Source organism: Petromyzon marinus (genome assembly GCF_048934315.1).
Source record: "Petromyzon marinus isolate PM22_M1 ecotype Great Lakes invasive population chromosome 70 unlocalized genomic scaffold, UKy_Petmar_22M1.pri1.0 chr70_unloc.1, whole genome shotgun sequence".
NCBI lineage: Eukaryota > Metazoa > Chordata > Hyperoartia > Petromyzontiformes > Petromyzontidae > Petromyzon > Petromyzon marinus.
The window spans coordinates 20,158-41,985 of NW_027422603.1; the positions used below are offsets into that span (position 1 = coordinate 20,158).

Sequence of the window (21,828 nt, forward strand, 5' to 3'; positions counted from 1 at the left end):
GTGAGACACAGAGACACACAGTGAGACACAGTGAGACACAGTGAGACACAGAGACACAGTGAGACACACAGTGAGACACAGAGTGAGACACACAGTGAGACACACAGTGAGACACACAGTGAGACACAGAGACACACAGTGAGACACACAGTGAGACACACAGTGAGACACACAGTGAGACACACAGTGAGACACAGTGAGACACACAGTGAGACACAGTGAGACACACAGTGAGACACAGTGAGACACAGTGAGACACACAGTGAGACACACAGTGAGACACAGAGTGAGACACACAGTGAGACACACAGTGAGACACACAGTGAGACACACAGTGAGACACAGAGACACACAGTGAGACACACAGTGAGACACACAGTGAGACACAGAGACACACAGTGAGACACAGAGACACAGTGAGACACACAGTGAGACACAGAGACACACAGTGAGACACAGAGACACAGTGAGACACACAGTGAGACACAGAGTGAGACACACAGTGAGACACACAGTGAGACACACAGTGAGACACAGAGACACACAGTGAGACACACAGTGAGACACACAGTGAGACACACAGTGAGACACACAGTGAGACACAGTGAGACACACAGTGAGACACAGTGAGACACACAGTGAGACACAGTGAGACACAGTGAGACACACAGTGAGACACACAGTGAGACACACAGTGAGACACACAGTGAGACACAGAGACACACAGTGAGACACACAGTGAGACACACAGTGAGACACACAGTGAGACACAGAGACACAGTGAGACACAGTGAGACACACAGTGAGACACAGTGAGACACACAGTGAGACACAGTGAGACACACAGTGAGACACACAGTGAGACACAGAGACACAGTGAGACACACAGTGAGACACAGTGAGACACAGAGACACACAGTGAGACACACAGTGAGACACAGTGAGACACAGTGAGACACACAGTGAGACACAGAGACACACAGTGAGACACAGAGACACACAGTGAGACACACAGTGAGACACAGAGACACACAGTGAGACACAGAGACACAGTGAGACACACAGTGAGACACAGAGACACAGTGAGACACACAGTGAGACACAGAGACACAGTGAGACACACAGTGAGACACACAGTGAGACACAGAGACACACAGTGAGACACAGAGACACAGTGAGACACACAGTGAGACACACAGTGAGACACAGACACACACAGTGACACACAGAGACACAGTGAGACACACAGTGAGACACAGAGACACAGTGAGACACACAGTGAGACACACAGTGAGACACACAGTGAGACACAGTGAGACACACAGTGAGACACAGAGACACACAGTGAGACACACAGTGAGACACACAGTGAGACACACAGTGAGACACACAGTGAGACACACAGTGAGACACAGTGAGACACACAGTGAGACACACAGTGAGACACACAGTGAGACACACAGTGAGACACACAGTGAGACACACAGAGACACACAGTGAGACACACAGTGAGACACACAGAGACACACAGTGAGACACACAGTGAGACACACAGTGAGACACAGAGACACACAGTGAGACACACAGTGAGACACACAGTGAGACACACAGTGAGACACGCAGTGAGACACACAGTGAGACACAGAGACACACAGTGAGACACACAGTGAGACACACAGTGAGACACACAGTGAGACACACAGTGAGACACAGAGACACAGTGAGACACACAGTGAGACACACAGTGAGACACACAGTGAGACACAGAGACACAGTGAGACACACAGTGAGACACAGAGACACAGTGAGACACACAGTGAGACACACAGTGAGACACACAGTGAGACACACAGTGAGACACACAGTGAGACACACAGTGAGACACAGTGAGACACACAGTGACACAGTGAGACACAGAGACACACAGTGAGACACACAGTGAGACACACAGTGAGACACAGAGACACACACTGAGACACACAGTGAGACACACAGTGAGACACAGAGACACACAGTGAGACACACAGTGAGACACACAGTGAGACACACAGTGAGACACAGAGACACACAGTGAGACACAGAGACACACAGTGAGACACACAGTGAGACACACAGTGAGACACACAGTGAGACACAGTGAGACACAGAGACACAGAGACACAGAGACACACAGTGAGACACGCAGTGAGACACACAGTGAGACACGCAGTGAGACACACAGTGAGACACAGAGACACACAGTGAGACACAGAGACACACAGTGAGACACACAGTGAGACACACAGTGAGACACACAGTAAGACACAGAGAGACACAGTGAGACACACAGTGTCTCACCGAGTCTCCTGACACACACAGAGACACACATAGACACAGTGAGACACACAGTGAGACACACAGTGAGACACACAGTGAGACACACAGTGAGACACACAGTGAGACACAGAGACACACAGTGAGACACAGAGACACAGTGAGACACACAGTGAGACACACAGTGAGACACAGAGACACACAGTGAGACACACAGTGAGACACACAGTGAGACACAGAGACACACAGTGAGACACACAGTGAGACACACAGTGAGACACACAGTGAGACACACAGTGAGACACACAGTGAGACACACAGTGAGACACAGAGACACACAGTGAGACACACAGTGAGACACACAGTGAGACACACAGTGAGACACACAGAGACACACAGTGAGACACACAGTGAGACACACAGTGAGACACAGAGACACACAGTGAGACACACAGTGAGACACACAGTGAGACACACAGTGAGACACACAGTGAGACACACAGTGAGACACAGAGACACACAGTGAGACACACAGTGAGACACACAGTGAGACACACAGTGAGACACACAGTGAGACACAGAGACACACAGTGAGACACACAGTGAGACACAGAGACAGACAGTGAGACACAGAGACACACAGTGAGACACAGTGAGACACACTGAGACACAGTGAGACACACAGTGAGACACAGAGACACACAGTGAGACACACAGTGAGACACACAGTGAGACACAGAGACACAGAGACACACAGTGAGACACACAGAGACACACAGTGAGACACAGAGACACAGTGAGACACACAGTGAGACACACAGTGAGACACACAGTGAGACACACAGAGACACAGTGAGACACACAGTGAGACACACAGTGAGACACAGTGAGACACACAGTGAGACACACAGTGAGACACAGAGACAGAGACACACAGTGAGACACACAGTGAGACACAGTGAGACACACAGTGAGACACAGAGACAGAGACACACAGTGAGACACAGTGAGACACACAGTGAGACACACAGTGAGACAGAGACACACAGTGAGACACACAGTGAGACACACAGTGAGACAGAGACACACAGTGAGACACACAGTGAGACACACAGTGAGACACAGACACACAGTGAGACACACAGTGAGACACACAGTGAGACACACAGTGAGACACACAGTGAGACACAGTGAGACACACAGTGAGACACACAGTGAGACACGCAGTGAGACACACAGTGAGACACAGTGAGACACACAGTGAGACATACAGTGAGACACAGTGAGACACACAGTGAGACACAGTGAGACACACAGTGAGACACACAGTGAGACACACAGTGAGACACAGTGAGACACACAGTGAGACACACAGTGACACAGTGACACACAGTGACACACACAGTGAGACAGAGACACAGTGAGACACACAGTGAGACACACAGTGAGACACAGAGACACACAGTGAGACACAGAGACACACAGTGAGACACACAGTGAGACACACAGTGAGACACACAGTGAGACACACAGTGAGACACACAGTGAGACACACAGTGAGACACGCAGTGAGACACACAGTGAGACACACAGTGAGACACGCAGTGAGACACACAGTGAGACACACAGTGAGACACACAGTGAGACACACAGTGAGACACGCAGTGAGACACGCAGTGAGACACGCAGTGAGACACACAGTGAGACACACAGTGAGACACAGTGAGACACACAGTGAGACATACAGTGAGACACAGTGAGACACACAGTGAGACACAGTGAGACACACAGTGAGACACAGTGAGACACACAGTGAGACACAGTGAGACACACAGTGAGACACACAGTGAGACACACAGTGAGACACACAGTGAGACACACAGTGAGACACAGTGAGACACACAGTGAGACACACAGTGACACAGTGACACACAGTGACACACACAGTGAGACAGAGACACACAGTGAGACACACAGTGAGACACACAGTGAGACACAGAGACACACAGTGAGACACAGAGACACACAGTGAGACACACAGTGAGACACACAGTGAGACACAGTGAGACACACAGTGAGACACACAGTGAGACACACAGTGAGACACACAGTGAGACACGCAGTGAGACACACAGTGAGACACACAGTGAGACACGCAGTGAGACACACAGTGAGACACACAGTGAGACACACAGTGAGACACACAGTGAGACACAGTGAGACACACAGTGAGACATACAGTGAGACACAGTGAGACACACAGTGACACACACAGTGAGACACACAGTGTCTCACCGAGTCTCCTGAGACACACAGAGACACACATAGACACACAGTGAGACACACAGTGAGACACACAGTGAGACACACAGTGAGACACACAGAGACACGGTGAGACACACAGTGAGACACAGTGAGACACACAGTGACACAGTGACACACAGTGACACACACAGTGAGACACACAGTGAGACACAGAGACACAGAGACACACAGTGAGACACAAAGACACACAGTGAGACACACAGTGAGACACACAGTGAGACACGGTGAGACACACAGTGAGACACAGTGAGACATTCAATGAGACACACAGTGAGACACACAGTGAGACAGAGAGACACAGTGAGACACACAGTGAGACACACAGTGAGACACACAGTGAGACACACAGTGAGACAGAGACACACAGTGAGACACACAGTGAGACACACAGTGAGACAGTGAGACACACAGTGAGACACACAGTGAGACACACAGTGAGACAGTGAGACACACAGTGAGACACACAGTGAGACACAGAGACACACAGTGAGACACACAGTGAGACACACAGTGAGACACACAGTGTCTCACCGAGTCTCCTGAGACACACAGTGAGACACACAGTGAGACACACAGTGTCTCACCGAGTCTCCTGAGACACACAGTGAGACACGCAGAGACACAGTGAGACACACAGTGAGACACACAGTGAGACACACAGTGAGACACACAGTGACACAGTGAGACACACAGTGAGACACACAGTGAGACACACAGTGAGACACGCAGAGACACAGTGAGACACACAGTGAGACACACAGTGAGACACACAGTGAGACACACAGTGACACAGTGAGACACACAGTGAGACACACAGTGAGACACGCAGTGAGACACTGTGTGTCTCACCGAGTCTCCTGAGACACACAGAGACACACATAGACACACAGTGAGACACACAGTGAGACACACAGTGAGACACACAGTGAGACACACAGTGTCTCACCGAGTCTCCTGAGACACACAGAGACACACAGCTGATGTGATGATGGTGATGATGGTGTGCTGGTGTGATGGTGATGGTGTGATGGTGATGATGTGATGATGGTGATGGTGTGATGATGGTGATGGTGGTGATGATGATGTGATGGTGATGATGGTGATGATGGTGATGATGATGGTGTGATGATGTGATGGTGGTGATGATGATGGTGGTGGTGATGATGGTGATGATGGTGTGATGGTGATGATTTGATGGTGGTGATGATGGTGATGATGGTGTGATGGTGATGATGGTGATGATGGTGATGATGGTGTGATGGTGATGATGTGATGGTGGTGATGATGGTGATGATGGTGTGATGGTGATGATGGTGTGATGATGGTGATGATGGTGGTACCTGTTCGTGTGAGTAGGTGCTGTGAGTCGTGAGTGAACGCCAGGCAGCTGATGTGATGATGGTGATGATAGTGATGGTGTGATGGTGATGATGGTGGTGATGGTGTGATGGTGATGATGGTGATGTGATGGTGATGATGGTGTGATGGTGTGATGGTGATGTGATGATGGTGTGATGGTGTGATGGTGATGATGGTGGTGATGGTGTGATGGTGATGATGGTGATGTGATGGTGATGATGGTGTGATGGTGTGATGGTGATGATGGTGATGATGGTGTGATGATGTGATGATGGTGATGATGGTGGTGATGGTGTGATGGTGATGATGGTGATGTGATGGTGATGTAATGGTGATGATGGTGATGATGGTGTGATGGTGTGATGGTGATGATGGTGTGATGGTGATGATGGTGTGATGGTGTGATGGTGATGATGGTGATGTGATGGTGATGTAATGGTGATGATAGTGATGATGGTGTGATGGTGATGATGGTGATGATGGTGTGATGGTGTGATGGTGTGATGATGGTGTGATGATGGTGTGATGGTGTGATGGTGGTGATGATGGTACCTGCTCTTGTCAGCAGGTGCTGTGAGTCGTGAGTGAACGCCAGGCAGCTGATGTGATGGTGATGATGGTGTGATGGTGGTGATGGTGGTGATGGTGATGATGGTAGTGATGATGATGATGGTGGTGATGATGATGGTGGTGATGGTGGTGATGGTGATGATGATGATGGTGATGATGATGGTGTGATGGTGATGATGTGGTGATGATGATGGTGATGGTGGTGATGATGATGATGGTGATGATGATGGTGTGATGATGATGGTGTGGTGGTGATGATGGTGGTGATGATGATGGTGTGATGATGGTGATGGTGATGATGATGGTACCTGCTCTTGTCAGCAGGTGCTGTGAGTCGTGAGTGAACGCCAGGCAGCTGATGTGATGATGGTGATGATGGTGATGATGGTGTGATGGTGGTGATGGTGGTAATGGTGTGATGGTGATGATGGTGGTGATGGTGTGATGGTGATGATGATGGTGTGATGGTGGTGATGGTGGTGATGGTGTGATGGTGATGATGGTGGTACCTGCTCGTGTGAGTAGGTGCTGTGAGTCGTGAGTGAACGCCAGGCAGCTGTTTTGATGATGGTGATGATGGTGTGATGGTGATGATGGTGTGATGATGGTGATGATGGTGGTACCTGTTCGTGTGAGAAGGTGCTGTGAGTCGTGAGTGAACGCCAGGCAGCTGATGTGATGGTAGTGATGATGGTGTGGTGGTGATGATGGTGATGGTGATGATGTGATGGTGATGATGGTGATGGTGATGTGATGATGATGGTGTGATGGTGATGATGATGATGATGGTGTGATGGTGATGATGGTAGTGATGATGATGGTGATGATACCTGCTCGTGTGAGTAGGTGCTGTGAGTCGTGAGTGAATGCCAGGCAGCTGATGTGGTGATGATGGTGATGATGGTGATGATGGTGATGGTGGTGATGGTGTGATGATGATGATGGTGATGATGGTGATGATGGTGATGATGATGGTGATGATGGTGATGATGGTGATGGTGGTGATGGTGTGATGATGATGATGGTGATGATGGTGATGATGGTGATGATGATGATGGTGATGATGATGGTACCTGCTCGTGTGAGTAGGTGCTGTGAGTCGTGAGTGAACGCTAGGCAGCTGATGTGATGATGGTGATGATGGTGGTGATGGTGGTGTGATGGTGATGATGGTAGTGATGATGATGGTGTGATGATGGTAGTGATGATGATGGTGTGATGATGGTAGTGATGATGATGATGGTGATGATGGTGATGATGATGATGGTGTGATGGTGATGGTGTGATGATGGTGTGATGGTGTGATGGTGATGATGGTAGTGATGATGATGGTGGTGATGATGTGATGATGATGATGGTGATGATGGTGTGATGGTGGTGATGGTGATGATGGTGATGGTGGTGATGGTGTGATGATGATGATGGTGATGATGGTGATGATGATGATGGTGATGATGATGGTACCTGCTCGTGTGAGTAGGTGCTGTGAGTCGTGAGTGAACGCCAGGCAGCTGATGTGATGATGGTGATGATGTGATGGTGTGATGGTGATGATGATGATGGTGTGATGGTGATGGTGTGATGATGGTGTGATGGTGATGGTGTGATGATGGTGTGATGGTGTGATGGTGTGATGATGGTGTGATGGTGTGATGGTGGTGATGGTGTGATGGTGATGATGATGGTGTGATGGTGGTGATGGTGGTGATGGTGTGATGGTGGTGATGGTGTGATGGTGTGATGGTGTCATGGTGATGATGGTGATGATGATGATGGTGTGATGGTGATGGTGTGATGATGGTGTGATGGTGATGATGATGGTGATGGTACCTGCTCGTGTGAGTAGGTGCTGTGAGTCGTGAGTGAACGCCAGGCAGCTGATGTCACCCTCCTGGTCATGAGCAGCGCGACACAAATACTTGGTGTGTACCTGCGGAGACACGGGGAGACACACGGGGGGACACGTGGAGACACACGGGGAGACACGGGGAGACACGGGGACACACGGGGAGACACGGGGACACACGGGGAGACACGGGGACACACGGGGAGACACGGGGACACACGGGGACACACGGGGACACACGGGGACACACGGGGACACGTGGAGACACACGGAGACACACGGGGACACACGGAGACACACGGGGACACACGGGGACACACGGGGACACACGGGGACACGTGGAGACACACGGAGACACACGGAGACACACGGGGACACACGGAGACACACGGGGACACACGGGGACACACGGGGACACGTGGAGACACATGGGGACACAGGGACACACACGGAGACACACGGAGACACACAGAGACACACAGAGACACGTGGAGACACACAGGGACACACAGAGACACACGGAGACACACGGGGACACGTGGAGACACACGGAGACACAAGGAGACACGGGGAGACACACGGAGACACACAGAGACACACAGAGACACGTGGAGACACACGGACACACACGGAGACACACGGAGACACACGGAGACACACGGGGACACGTGGAGACACACAGACACACAGACACACACGGGGACACACGGGGACACGAGGAGACACACGGAGACACACGGAGACACGTGGAGACACACGGAGACACGGGGAGACACACGGACACACACGGGGACACACGGGGAGACACGGGGACACACACGCGGACACACGGGGACACGAGGAGACACGGGGAGACACACGGACACACACGGGGAGACACGGGGACACGTGGAGACACACAGAGACACACGGACACACACGGAGACACGGGGAGATGCCGGTACTTAGTGTGCACCTGGGACACGCGGGGAGACAGACAGACAGCGGTGGGGGTTGGTGTCTCACGCCGAGACTCTTGTCCCAGATCTGCAGAGAGCCATCACAGAGAGACAGAGACACGGGGACAGAGACACGGGGAGAGAGACACGGGGACAGAGACGCGGGGACAGAGACGCGGGGACAGAGACACGGGGAGAGAGACACGGGGACAGAGACATGGGGAGAGAGACACGGAGAGAGAGACACGGGGAGAGAGACGCGGGGAGAGAGACACGGGGAGAGAGACGCGGGGACAGAGACGCGGGGACAGAGACACGGGGAGAGAGACACGGGGACAGAGACATGGGGAGAGAGACGCGGGGAGAGAGACATGGGGAGAGAGACACGGGGACAGAGACGCGGGGACAGAGACGCGGGGAGAGAGACATGGGGAGAGAGACGCGGGGAGAGAGACATGGGGACAGAGACGCGGGGACAGAGACGCGGGGACAGAGACACGGGGAGAGAGACACGGGGACAGAGACATGGGGAGAGAGACGCGGGGAGAGAGACATGGGGAGAGAGACGCGGGGAGAGAGACACGGGGAGAGAGACGCGGGGAGAGAGACACGGGGACAGAGACACGGGGAGAGAGACACGGGGTGAGAGAGACACGGGGAGAGAGACACGGGGACAGAGACGCGGGGACAGAGACGCGGGGAGAGAGACACGGGGACAGAGACACGGGGAGAGAGACACGGGGACAGAGACACAGGGAGAGAGACACGGGGACAGAGACACGGGGACAGAGACACGGGGAGAGAGACACGGGGAGAGAGACACGGGGAGAGAGACACGGGGAGAGAGACACCGAGAGAGAGACACGGGGGGAGAGACACGGGGAGAGAGACGCGGGGAGAGAGAGACACGGGGAGAGAGACACGGGGAGAGAGACGCGGGGAGAGAGACACGGGGAGAGAGACACGGGGAGAGAGACACGGGGAGAGAGACACGGGGAGAGAGACACCGAGAGAGAGACACGGGGAGAGAGAGACACGGGGAGAGAGACACGGGGAGAGAGACACGGGGACAGAGACACGGGGAGAGAGACACGGGGAGAGAGACACGGGGAGAGATACACGGGGATAGAGACACGGGGAGAGAGACACGGGGAGAGAGACACGGGGACAGAGACACGTGGAGAGAGACACGGGGACAGAGACACGGGGACAGAGACACGGGGAGAGAGACACGGGGAGAGAGACACGGGGAGAGAGACACGGGGAGAGAGACACGGGGAGAGAGACACGGGGTGAGAGAGACACGGGGTGAGAGAGACGCGGGGAGAGAGACACGGGGAGAGAGACACGGGGAGAGAGACGCGGGGACAGAGACACGTGGAGAGAGACACGGGGTGAGAGAGACACGGGGTGAGAGAGACGCGGGGAGAGAGACACGGGGAGAGAGACACGGGGTGAGAGAAACACGGGGACAGAGACATAGGGGGAGAGAGACACGGGGAGAGACACGGGGAGAGATACACGGGGAGAGAGACACGGGGAGAGAGACACGGGGAGTAGAGAGAGACACGGGGGGAGTAGAGAGAGACACGGGAGTAGAGAGAGACACGGGAGTAGAGAGAGACACGGGAGTAGAGAGAGACACGGGGGGAGTAGAGAGAGACACGGGAGTAGAGAGAGACACGGGAGTAGAGAGAGACATGGGGGGAGAGACACGGGGGGGTAGAGAGAGACACGGGGGGAGGAGAGAGAGACACGGGAGTAGAAAGAGACACGGGGAGAGAGACACGGGGGGAGGAGAGAGAGACACGGGAGTAGAGATACACGGGGTGAGAGAGACACGGGGTGAGAGAGACACGGGGAGAGAGACACGGGGTGAGAGAGACATGGGGTGAGAGAGACACGGGGAGAGAGACACGGGGTGAGAGAGACACGGGGTGAGAGAGACACGGGGTGAGAGAGACACGGGGAGAGAGACACGGGGAGAGAGACACGGGGAGAGAGAGAGACACGGGGAGAGAGACACGGGGAGAGAGACACGGGGAGAGAGACACGGGGGGTAGAGAGAGACATGGGGGGAGAGACACGGGGGGAGTAGAGAGAGACACGGGGTAGAGAGACACGGGGGTAGAGATAGACACGGGGAGAGAGACACGGGGGGAGTAGAGAGAGACACGGGGAGAGTAGAGAGAGACACGGGGTAGAGAGACACGGGGGTAAAGAGAGACACGGGGAGAGAGACACGGGGGGAGTAGAGAGAGACACGGGAGTAGAGAGAGACACGGGGGTAGAGAGAGACACGGGGGGGTAGAGAGAGACACGGGGGGAGAGACACGGGGGGAGTAGAGAGAGACACGGGGTAGAGAGAGACACGGGGAGAGAGACACGGGGGGAGTAGAGAGAGACACGGGGGGAGTAGAGAGAGACACGGGGGGGTAGAGAGAGACACGGGGGGAGAGACACGGGGAGAGTAGAGAGAGACACGGGGGTAGAGAGAGACACGGGGGGAGTAGAGAGAGACACGGGAGTAGAGAGAGACACGGGGGTAAAGAGAGACACGGGGGGGTAGAGAGAGACACGGGGGGAGAGACACGGGGGTAGAGAGAGACACAGGGAGAGAGACACGGGGGGAGTAGAGAGAGACACGGGAGTAGAGAGAGACACGGGGGTAGAGAGAGACACGGGGGGAGAGACACTGGGGTAGAGAGAGACACGGGGAGAGAGACACGGGGGGAGTAGAGAGAGACACGGGGTAGAGAGACACGGGGGTAGAGAGAGACACGGGGGGGTAGAGAGAGACACGGGGGGAGAGACACGGGGAGAGTAGAGAGAGACACGGGGTAGAGAGACACGGGGGTAGAGAGAGACACGGGGAGAGAGACACGGGGGGAGTAGAGAGAGACACGGGAGTAGAGAGAGACACGGGGGTAGAGAGAGGAGACACGGGGGGGTAGAGAGAGACACGGGGGAGAGACACGGGGAGAGTAGAGAGAGACACGGGGTAGAGAGACACGGGGGTAGAGATAGACACGGGGAGAGAGACACGGGGGAGTAGAGAGAAACACGGGAGTAGAGAGAGACACGGGGGTAGAGAGAGACACGGGGGGGGTAGAGAGAGACACGGGGGGAGAGACACGGGGGGAGTAGAGAGACACGGGGAGAAAGACACGGGGGGAGTAGAGAGAGACACGGGGGGAGTAGAGAGAGACACGGGGAGAGTAGAGAGAGACACGGGGGGAGTAGAGAGAGACACGGGGGGAGTAGAGAGAGACACGGGAGTAGAGAGAGACACGGGGGGAGTAGAGAGAGACACGGGGTAGAGAGAGACACGGGGTAGAGAGAGACACGGGGGGAGTAGAGAGAGACACGGGAGTAGGGAGAGACACGGGAGTAGAGAGAAACATGGGGGGAGAGACACGGGGGGGTAGAGAGAGACACGGGGGGAGGAGAGAGAGACACGGGAGTAGAAAGAGACACGGGGAGAGAGACACGGGGGGAGGAGAGAGAGACACGGGAGTAGAGAGACACGGGGTGAGAGAGACACGGGGTGAGAGAGACACGGGGAGAGAGACACGGGGTGAGAGAGACACGGGGTGAGAGAGACATGGGGTGAGAGAGACACGGGGAGAGAGACACGGGGTGAGAGAGACACGGGGTGAGAGAGACACGGGGTGAGAGAGACACGGGGTGAGAGAGACACGGGGAGAGAGACACGGGGAGAGAGACACGGGGAGAGAGAGAGACACGGGGAGAGAGACACGGGGAGAGAGACACGGGGAGAGAGACACGGGGAGAGAGACACGGGGGGTAGAGAGAAACATGGGGGGAGAGACACGGGGGGAGTAGAGAGAGACACGGGGTAGAGAGACACGGGGGTAGAGATAGACACGGGGAGAGAGACACGGGGGGAGTAGAGAGAGACACGGGGAGAGTAGAGAGAGACACGGGGTAGAGAGACACGGGGGTAAAGAGAGACACGGGGAGAGAGACACGGGGGGAGTAGAGAGAGACACGGGAGTAGAGAGAGACACGGGGGTAGAGAGAGACACGGGGGGGTAGAGAGAGACACGGGGGGAGAGACACGGGGGGAGTAGAGAGAGACACGGGGTAGAGAGAGACATGGGGAGAGAGACACGGGGGGAGTAGAGAGAGACACGGGGGGAGTAGAGAGAGACACGGGGTAGAGAGAGACACGGGGTAGAGAGAGACACGGGGGGAGTAGAGAGAGACACGGGAGTAGAGAGAGACACGGGAGTAGAGAGAGACATGGGGGGAGAGACACGGGGGGGTAGAGAGAGACACGGGGGGAGGAGAGAGAGACACGGGAGTAGAAAGAGACACGGGGAGAGAGACACGGGGGGAGGAGAGAGAGACACGGGAGTAGAGAGACACGGGGTGAGAGAGACACGGGGTGAGAGAGACACGGGGAGAGAGACACGGGGTGAGAGAGACACGGGGTGAGAGAGACATGGGGTGAGAGAGACACGGGGAGAGAGACACGGGGTGAGAGAGACACGGGGTGAGAGAGACACGGGGTGAGAGAGACACGGGGAGAGAGACACGGGGAGAGAGACACGGGGAGAGAGAGAGACACGGGGAGAGAGACACGGGGAGAGAGACACGGGGAGAGAGACACGGGGGGTAGAGAGAGACATGGGGGGAGAGACACGGGGGGAGTAGAGAGAGACACGGGGTAGAGAGACACGGGGGTAGAGATAGACACGGGGAGAGAGACACGGGGGGAGTAGAGAGAGACACGGGGAGAGTAGAGAGAGACACGGGGTAGAGAGACACGGGGGTAAAGAGAGACACGGGGAGAGAGACACGGGGGGAGTAGAGAGAGACACGGGAGTAGAGAGAGACACGGGGGTAGAGAGAGACACGGGGGGGTAGAGAGAGACACGGGGGGAGAGACACGGGGGGAGTAGTGAGAGACACGGGGTAGAGAGAGACACGGGGAGAGAGACACGGGGGGAGTAGAGAGAGACACGGGGGGAGTAGAGAGAGACACGGGGGGGTAGAGAGAGACACGGGGGGAGAGACACGGGGAGAGTAGAGAGAGACACGGGGTAGAGAGACACGGGGGTAGAGAGAGACACGGGGGGAGTAGAGAGAGACACGGGAGTAGAGAGAGACACGGGGGTAAAGAGAGACACGGGGGGGTAGAGAGAGACACGGGGGGAGAGACACGGGGGGAGTAGAGAGACACGGGGAGAGAGACACGGGGGGAGTAGAGAGAGACACGGGGGAAGTAGAGAGAGACACGGGGAGAGTAGAGAGAGACACGGGGGGAGTAGAGAGAGACACGGGGGGAGTAGAGAGAGACACGGGAGTAGAGAGAGACACGGGGTAGAGAGAGACACGGGGAGAGTAGAGAGAGACACGGGGAGAGTAGAGAGAGACACGGGAGTAGAGAGAGACACGGGGAGAGAGACACGGGGGTAGAGAGACACGGGGGTAGAGAGACACGGGGGGAGTAGAGAGACACGGGGGTAGTAGAGAGAGACACGGGGGGGGGGAGTAGAGATAGACACAGGGGTAGAGAGAAACACGGGGGGAGTAGAGAGACACGGGGGTAGTAGAGAGAGACACGGGGAGAGAGACACGGGGGGAGTAGAGAGAGACACGGGGAGAGAGACATGGGGAGAGAGACACGGGAGTAGAGATAGACACGGAGGGGTAGAGAGAGACACGGGGGGAGTAGAGAGAGACACGGGGGTAGAGAGAGACACGGGGGGAGTAGAGAGACACGAGGTAGTAGAGAAAGACACGGGGAGAGAGACACGGGGAGAGAGACACGGGAGTAGAGACACGGGGGGGGTAGAGAGAGACACGGGGGGGGGGGGGTAGAGAGACACGGGGGTAGTAGAGAGACACGGGGGTAGTAGAGAGAGACACGAGGAGAGAGACACGGGAGTAGAGAGAGACACGGAGTAGAGAGAGACACGGGGGGAGTAGAGAGAGACGGGGGGGGTAGAGAGAGACACGGGGGTGGGGGGTAGAGAGACACGGGGAGAGTAGAGACACGGGGGGTAGAGAGAGACACTGAGTAGAGAGAGACAGACACGGGGTAGAGAGAGACACACGGAGAGAGAGAGACACGGGCCGGTGTCTCACGCTGAGCCTCTTGTCCCAGATCTGCAGGGACCCATCAGCGCAGCCAGCACAGACGAGACAGCCGTCCCGGCTGTAGCAGCTGGCCGTGGGGAGAGACACGGGGGAGTAGAGAGAGACACACAGAGAGAGACACACGGAGAGAGAGAGAGAGACAGGGTCGGTGTCTCACGCTGAGCCTCTTGTCCCAGATCTGCAGGGACCCATCAGTGCAGCCGGCACAGACGAGACAGCCGTCCCGGCTGTAGCAGCTGGCCGTGGGGAGAGACACGGGGGGAGTAGAGAGACACGGGGGGTAGAGAGAGACACGGGGGGAGTAGAGAGAGACACAGAGAGAGAGAGACACGGGGGGAGTAGAGAGAGACACACAGAGAGAGAGAGACACGGGGGGAGTAGAGAGACAGGGCCGGTGTCTCACGCTGAGCCTCTTGTCCCAGATCTGCAGGGACCCATCAGTGCAGCCGGCACAGACGAGACAGCCGTCCCGGCTGTAGCAGCTGGCAGTGGGGAGAGACACGGGGGTAGTAGAGAGAGAGACACGGGGGGAGTAGAGAGAGAGACACGGGGGGAGTAGAGAGAGAGAGACACGGAGAGAGAGAGAGACACGGGCCGGTGTCTCACGCTGAGTCTCTTGTCCCAGATCTGCAGGGACCCATCAGCGCAGCCAGCACAGACGAGACAGCCGTCCCGGCTGTAGCAGCTGGCCGTGGGGAGAGACACGGGGGGAGTAGAGAGAGACACGGGGGGGAGTAGAGAGAGAGACACATGGAGAGAGAGAGAGACAGGGTCGGTGTCTCACGCTGAGCCTCTTGTCCCAGATCTGCAGGGACCCATCAGTGCAGCCGGCACAGACGAGACAGCCGTCCCGGCTGTAGCAGCTGGCCGTGGGGAGAGACACGGGGGGAGTAGAGAGAGACACGGGGGGAGTAGAGAGAGAGACACGGGGGGAGTAGAGAGAGAGACACGGGTCGGTGTCTCACGCTGAGTCTCTTGTCCCAGATCTGCAGGGACCCATCAGTGCAGCCGGCACAGACGAGACAGCCGTCCCGGCTGTAGCAGCTGGCCGTGGGGAGAGACACGGGGGGAGTAGAGAGAGACACGGGGGGAGTAGAGAGAGAGACACGGGGGGAGTAGAGAGAGAGAGAGACACGGGCCGGTGTCTCACGCTGAGCCTCTTGTCCCAGATCTGCAGGGACCCATCAGCACAGCCGGCACAGACGAGACAGCCGTCCCGGCTGTAGCAGCTGGCCGTGGGGACTGTGCGGACTCCTCGTCCACTGCGGCAACGGAAGTGAGCACGGTGACACCGCAGATTCTCCACGTCCCACAGCCTCACAGTGCTGCTCACACAGAGACACGGGGGGGGGGGGGAGACACGGGGGGGGAGACACGGGGGGGGAGACACGGGGGGGGAGACACGGGGGAGACACGGGGGGGGAGACACGGGGAGGAGACACGGGGGGGAGACACGGGGGGGGACACGGAGGAGAGACACGGGGGGGGAGACACGGGGGAGACACGGGGGGAGAGACACGGGGGGGGAGACACGGGGGGGGGAGACACGGGGGGGGAGACACGGGGGGAGACACGGGGGGGGAGACACGGGGGGGGGGGAGAGACACGGGGGGGGAGACACGGGGGGGGGAGACACGGGGGGGGAGACACGGGGGGGGGGGGGGAGAGACACGGGGGGGAGACATGGGGGGGGAGACACGGGGGGGGAAGACACGGGGGGGGGAGACACGGGGGGAGACACGGGGGGGGGAGATATGGGGGAGACGGGGGGGAGACACGGGGGAGACACGGGGGGGAGAGACACGGGGGGGAGACATGGGGGAGACACGGGGGGGGGGGAGAGACACGGGGGGGGGAGACACGGGGAGGGAGACATGGGGGAGACACGGGGAGACACGGGGGAGACACGGGGGGGAGACACGGGGGGAGACACGGGGGAGACACGGGGGAGACACGGGGGGGAAGACACGGGGGGGGAGACACGGGGGAGACACAGGGGAGACACGGGGGGGAGACACGGGGGGGGAGACACGGGGGGGGAGACACGGGGGAGACACGGGGGGGGAGACATGGGGGGGGGAGACACGGGGGAGACACAGGGGAGACACGGGGGGGGAGACACGGGGGAGACAAGGGGGGGGAGACACGGGGGGGGAGACACGGGGGAGACAAGGGGGAGACACGGGGGAGACACGGGGGGGGAGACACGGGGGGGGGAGACACGGGGGAGACAAGGGGGAGACACGGGGGAGACACGGGGGGGGAGATACGGGGGGGGGGGGAGACACGGGGGAGACACGGGGGGGGAGACACGGGGGGGGGGGAGACACGGGGGAGACACAGGGGAGACACGGGGGGGGAGACACGGGGGAGACATGGGGGGAGACACGGGGGGGGGAGACACGGGGGAGACACGGGGGAGACACGGGGGGGGGGAGACACGGGGGGAGACATGGGGGGGAGACACGGGGGGTGAGTGTGAGTGGTGAGTGGTGAGGGTGAGTGGTGAGGGTGAGTGGTGAGGGTGAGTGGTGAGTAAGTGGTGAGAGATGAGTGAGTGGTGAGTGAGTGGTGAGTGAATGGTGAGTGGTGAGTGTGTGGTGAGTGGTGAGTGTGTGGTGAGTGGTGAGTAAGTGGTGAGAGATGAGTGAGTGGTGAGTGAGTGGTGAGTGAATGGTGAGTGGTGAGTGTGTGGTGAGTGGTGAGTGTGTGGTGAGTGGTGGTGAGTGGTGAGTGTGAGTGGTGAAGGTGAGTGGTGAGTGAGTGGTGAGTGAGTGGTGAGTGAGTGGTGAGGGTGAGTGGTGAGTGGTGAGTGAGTGGTGAGTGAGTGGTGAGGGTGAGTGGTGAGTGTGAGTGGTGAGTGAGTGGTGAGTGAGTGGTGAGTGAGTGAGTGAGTGGTGAGTGAGTGGTGAGGGTGAGTGTGAGTGAGTGAGTGGTGAGTGAGTGGTGAGTGTGTAGTGAGTGAGTGGTGAGTGAGTGGTGAGTGTGTAGTGAGTGAGTGAGTGGTGAGTGTGAGTGGTGAGTGAGTGGTGAGTGAGTGGTGAGTGAGTGGTGAGTGAGTGGTGAGTGAGTGGTGAGTGTGAGTGGTGAGTGAGTGGTGAGTGAGTGGTGAGTGAGTGAGTGGTGAGTGTGAGTGGTGAGTGGTGAGTGTGAGTGGTGAGTGAGTGGTGAGTGAGTGGTGAGTGAGTGGTGAGTGAGTGGTGAGTGGTGAGTGAGTGTTGAGTGAGTGAGTGAGTGGTGAGTGGTGAGTGAGTGGTGAGTGTGAGTGGTGAGTGAGTGGTGAGTGTGAGTGAGTGGTGAGTGTGAGTGGTGAGTGAGTGAGTGAGTGGTGAGTGAGTGGTGAGTGAGTGGTGAGTGTGAGTGGTGAGTGTGAGTGGTGAGTGAGTGAGTGAGTGGTGAGTGAGTGGTGAGTGAGTGGTGAGTGTGAGTGGTGAGTGTGAGTGGTGAGTGAGTGAGTGAGTGGTGAGTGAGTGGTGAGTGAGTGGTGAGTGAGTGGTGAGTGTGAGTGGTGAGTGTGAGTGGTGAGTGAGTGGTGAGTGAGTGGTGAGTGTGAGTGGTGAGTGTGAGTGGTGAGTGCGTGGTGAGTGGTGAGTGTGAGTGGTGAGTGAGTGGTGAGTGAGTGGTGAGTGTGAGTGGTGAGTGAGTGGTGAGTGAGTGGTGGTGAGTGGTGAGTGAGTGATGAGTGGTGAGTGAGTGATGAGTGGTGAGTGGTGAGTGAGTGGTGAGTGGTGAGTGTGAGTGGTGAGTGTGAGTGGTGAGTGAGTGGTGAGTGGTGAGTGAGTGTGAGTGAGTGGTGAGTGAGTGGTGAGTGAGTGGTGAGTGAGTGGTGAGTGGTGAGTGGTACCCGTCTAGTGAACTCGTCATGAACTCCTCCCTGAGTTTTGGATTCCAGCAGCCGGCGCTCAGCATCGCCACGTGACCCTGTAACCACGGCAACCACGCACATCACGTTGTCACGGCAACCACGCACGCCGCGTCGCCACGGCAACCGCAGAGACTGCGACACCTGGCGACCTTGGTGTGTGATGTACCGTGTCTCTGTGTCTCCCTTCACTGTCTCCCTGTGTCTCCCTGTGTCTCCCCTGTGTCTCTGTGTCTCCTTTGTGTCTCTGTGTCTCCCCGTGTCTCTGTGTCTCCCTGTGTCTCCCTTGTGTCTCTGTGTCTCCCTTCACTGTCTCCCTGTGTCTCCCCTGTGTCTCTGTGTCTCTGTGTCTCCCTTGTGTCTCTGTGTCTCCCTTCACTGTCTCCCTGTGTCTCCTTTGTGTCTCTGTGTCTCCCCTGTGTCTCCTTTGTGTCTCTGTGTCTCCCTTCACTGTCTCCCTGTGTCTCCCTTGTGTCTCTGTGTCTCCCCTGTGTCTCCTTTGTGTCTCTGTGTCTCCCTGTGTCTCCTTTGTGTCTCTGTGTCTCCCTTCACTGTCTCCCTGTGTCTCCTTTGTGTCTCTGTGTCTCCCCTGTGTCTCCTTTGTGTCTCTGTGTCTCCCTTCACTGTCTCCCTGTGTCTCCCTTGTGTCTCTGTGTCTCCCCTGTGTCTCCCTTCAGTGTCTCTGTGTCTCCCCTTTGTCTCCCCTGTGTCTCTGTGTCTGTGTCTCTGTGTCTGTGTATCTGTGTCTCTGTGTCTCTGTGTCTGTGTCTCTGTGTCTCCCCTGTGTCTCCCCTGTGTCTCCCTTCAGTGTCTCTGGGTCTCCCCTGTGTCTCTGTGTCTCCCTTCACTGTCTCCCTGTGTCTCCCTTGTGTCTCTGTGTCTCCCCGTGTCTCTGTGTCTCCCTTCACTGTCTCCCTGTGTCTCCCTTGTGTCTCTGTGTCTCCCCTGTGTCTCCCCTGTGTCTCTCTTCACTGTCTCCCCTGTGTCTCCCTTGTGTCTCCCCTGTGTCTCTGTGTTTCTGTGTCTCCCTTCACTGTCTCCCTTCACTGTCTCCCGTGTCTCCCCTTTGTCTCCCCTGTGTCTCTGTGTCTCCCCTGTGTCTCCCTGTGTCTCTGTGTCTGTGTCTCTGTGTCTCCCCTGTGTCTCCCTGTGTCTCTGTGTCTCTGTGTCTCCCTTCACTGTCTCCCTTCACTGTCTCCCGTGTCTCCCCTGTGTCTCCCCTGTGTCTCCCTTCACTGTCTCCCGTGTCTCCCCTGTGTCTCTGTGTCTCCCTTCACTGTCTCCCTGTGTCTCCTTTGTGTCTCTGTGTCTCCCTTGTGTCTCCCTGTGTCTCCCTTGTGTCTCCCGATGTGTCCCCTGTGTCTCCTTTGTGTCTGTGTCTCCCCTGTGTCTCTGTGTCTCCCCTGTGTCTCCCCTGTGTTTCCCTGTGTTTCCCTGTGTCTCTGTGTCTCCCCTGTGTCTCCCCTGTGTCTCCCTTGTGTCTCTGTGTCTGTGTGTCTCTGTGTCTCTGTGTCCCACCTTGGTGTGTGCCGTGTCCGTGATGTACTGGTCTCCCTTCACTGTCTCTGTGTCTCTGTGTGTGTATCTCTGTGTGTGTGTCTCTGTGTGTGTCTCTGTGTCTCTGTGTCTCTGTGTGTGTGTCTCTGTGTCTCTGTGTCTCCGTGTCTCCGTGTCTCACCTTGGTGTGTGCCGTGTCCGTGATGTACTGGTCTCCCTTCACTGTCTCTGTGTCTCTGTGTGTGTGTCTCTGTGTGTGTGTCTCTGTGTGTGTGTCTCTGTGTCTCTGTGTGTGTGTGTCTGTGTGTGTCTCTGTGTCTGTGTGTGTGTCTCTGTGTCTCTGTGTGTGTGTATCTGTGTCTGTGTGTCTCTGTGTCTCTGTGTGTCTCTGTGTGTGTGTCTCCGTGTCTCACCTTGGTGTGTGCCGTGTCCGTGATGTACTGGTCTCCCTTCACTGTCTCTGTGTCTCTGTGTGTCTCTGTGTGTGTGTCTCTGTGTGTGTGTATCTGTGTGTGTGTGTGTCTCTGTGTGTCTCTGTGTCTCTGTGTGTGTGTCTCTGTGTGTGTGTCTCTGTGTCTCCGTGTCTCACCTTGGTGTGTGCCGTGTCCGTGATGTACTGGTCTCCCTTCACTGTCTCTGTGTCTCTGTGTGTGTGTCTCTGTGTGTGTGTCTCTGTGTGTGTCTCTGTGTCTCTGTGTGTGTGTCTCTGTGTCTCTGTGTCTCCGTGTCTCCGTGTCTCACCTTGGTGTGTGCCGTGTCCGTGATGTACTGGTTTCCCTTCACTGTCTCTGTGTCTCTGTGTCTGTGTGTGTGTCTCTGTGTCTGTGTGTCTCTGTGTCTCTGTCCCACCTTGGTGTGTGCCGTGTCCGTGATGTACTGGTCTCCCTTCACTGTCTCTGTGTGTGTGTGTCTCTGTGTCTCTGTGTGTGTGTCTCTGTGTGTGTCTCTGTGTCTCTGTGTGTGTCTCTGTGTGTGTGTCTCTGTGTGTG

The 21,828-nt window shown here is 56.6% G+C and overlaps 1 protein-coding gene across 1 annotated transcript in view; it reads right to left on the bottom strand.

Moving 5' to 3' along the window:
* The window catches only part of LOC142908092 (WD repeat-containing protein 70-like), a gene marked incomplete at its 3' end in the record, with an annotated part of 48,620 nt that overhangs the window by 12,494 nt on the left and 14,298 nt on the right, over window positions 1-21,828 (bottom strand). The window contains exons 3-5 of the mRNA XM_076058291.1: window positions 19,325-19,401; window positions 16,631-16,805; window positions 8,398-8,497 (exon numbers count right to left, since the gene is read on the bottom strand). Coding sequence (XP_075914406.1) covers window positions 8,398-8,497; window positions 16,631-16,805; window positions 19,325-19,401 — 352 coding nt within the window. The remainder of the gene's footprint in view (window positions 1-8,397; window positions 8,498-16,630; window positions 16,806-19,324; window positions 19,402-21,828) is intronic.